At 47.0% G+C, this 1953-nt stretch overlaps 1 protein-coding gene across 2 annotated transcripts in view; it reads left to right on the forward strand.

Annotated features, from left to right (window-relative positions):
* Positions 1-1327: 1327 nt before the first annotated feature.
* The window catches only part of LOC116690735 (CUB and sushi domain-containing protein 3), a 286959-nt gene continuing 286333 nt past the window's right edge, over positions 1328-1953 (forward strand). For both annotated transcript variants that reach the window (XM_032517890.1, XM_032517891.1), the window contains exon 1: positions 1328-1849. In XM_032517890.1, coding sequence (XP_032373781.1) covers positions 1672-1849 — 178 coding nt within the window. In that variant the 5' untranslated portion in view covers positions 1328-1671. The remainder of the gene's footprint in view (positions 1850-1953) is intronic.

A 1953-nucleotide genomic window follows, 5' to 3' on the forward strand; every position in this document is an offset into this window, starting at 1 on the left:
TTTATCCTCCCATGGGAGAGCAGCAGTATGGGTGGGAGATTTGCCCTGCCTGGCCAACCAACCTTGGACACAGAACAGAAACATGTAAAAAGGTCCAGACAGCAGATTTGCTCTTGGGTGGGAATGTAGGTGAGGGGCAAAGGGTCTGTTTTCTTATCCAATCTGTCAATTAATAAATGTTTGAAATGCAAGTATGAATAAATGAATAGTACATTACTCTGAGGCACAAGCCAGTTTTCGTGGCCACGAATTACAAGCAGATGGTTTTAAGGCTTCGGTTTCAGCACCAAGGACAGCTCACATACTGTAAATTACTCAGAAGCCTCTTTTTGGCTCCCCCTCAGATCCACAGAGAGGCTTAGGGTTCATTTGTTAGGTTTCCTTATAAACTCACCCTGCTGACTTCACCCTAATAAATCTTGCCAATACCAGGGCACAGGATATTGATTTCTATGGGGGGGGGGGGGGGGGCATTGCAGCGACAATTATTAAGTGGGCAATATTCAAACCAGAAGCCATGCGTATAATTGATTTACACCTCAGCTGATATCCAAGCTCTTTCCAAAACTGCTGCTCTCAGAATGTAGAAACTTTAGCTTAGATTTAATTACAATCTACAGAAAATGTCGGTGAAAAAGGGAACTAAAGCCATGCGCATTAGAATCCACTGATGAAGCTCTATCTGAATGTGTTACAGACCAAATGATGTTCGTTCTGTGTGCAATCACGGCCTCTCACTGCACTGCTCCCCTTTTCCTCTCTGTTTTTAAGTATAGGTCGGTGACTCTTCCAAAGCTAGATGGCAGAAGAGCCCCACCGCAGCTGAGCAGCGCTTTGCGCCGTCATCATCCCTTCTTTGCATTGCAAATTGCCCAGTCCCATCACTCCCAATAACAGCTCCGCTCGATCTCTAAAATGAAAATCAGAGTTATGGTGGGATTGCCTACCAGGCGGATTTCTTTCATCAGCTTTCGGGACAGGATGCAGCCTGTCAGACTCCCACCTAACACCCTCACCCCCACCCTCTCTCCTCTCACACACACACACACACACACACACACACACACACACACACATATAAACCACATGCTGTCTTATGAAAGTTCTATTATTTCCCAGAATTTACATTCCTCCCATAAAGACGTGCCTCTTTCCTTGCCACATCACTGTTCCCACTTCATGATTTGTTAGCCACACATCAACCACAACATACTTGACACAGGACGCTCTCTCTCTCTCTCTCTCTCTCTTTCTCCTCCTCTCTCCTCTCTCTCTCTCTCACGACACCATCACCCCCTCCCGCCACCTTTTCTCTCTGACTGCGTGGCTCATTCGCCGATCGATAAAGGCAGCATTCAAATTGTAGGCTAGACTCACCTCCGTCCTCCGCCGGTTTATAGGGATTCAGAAGGAAAGATGTTAAACAGCACATGCGAGAGCGCAGCACCAGAGATGCTCACACTTGATGCCCCTCTCAGCAGAGATGGTTGAGCCCTCGTCCAGGTTGCTGTGGTCCTAACCTAAAATTCAGTCTTGCTCACTTCTCTCTTATCAGCTGACATAGCGCAGCGGGCGGTTCTGCCTGGTTCTCCTCTGAAAAGGGAAAGGGGATCTACTTTAACCCAACAGAAAGAAAACACAGGCTGTAGGTTACATGTGTTAGTTGTGAACATGAAGGGGATTTACAGAGACAGATACTACGACGGATCTATTGAACTACGGAACGTTTTCAACAGGAGATGCATTAAATGTGGCCGAGGGGACTTTGTTCAAGCCAAAACGATGAGGATTAGGACGGGAATTGTTTTTTGGAATCTCATCTTTTCACTGATGTTCACTTGTGTGAAAGGTACGAGCCACTGCAGCAAGCCTCTGTGTTTTCTGATGCGCTTGGTGTGCCTGTGCGTGTGCGTGCGTGCGCGTTTGTGTTTGTGTGTGTGTGTGTGTGTGTGT

This window comes from Etheostoma spectabile, chromosome 6, assembly GCF_008692095.1.
Source record: "Etheostoma spectabile isolate EspeVRDwgs_2016 chromosome 6, UIUC_Espe_1.0, whole genome shotgun sequence".
Classification (NCBI taxonomy): Eukaryota; Metazoa; Chordata; class Actinopteri; order Perciformes; family Percidae; genus Etheostoma; species Etheostoma spectabile.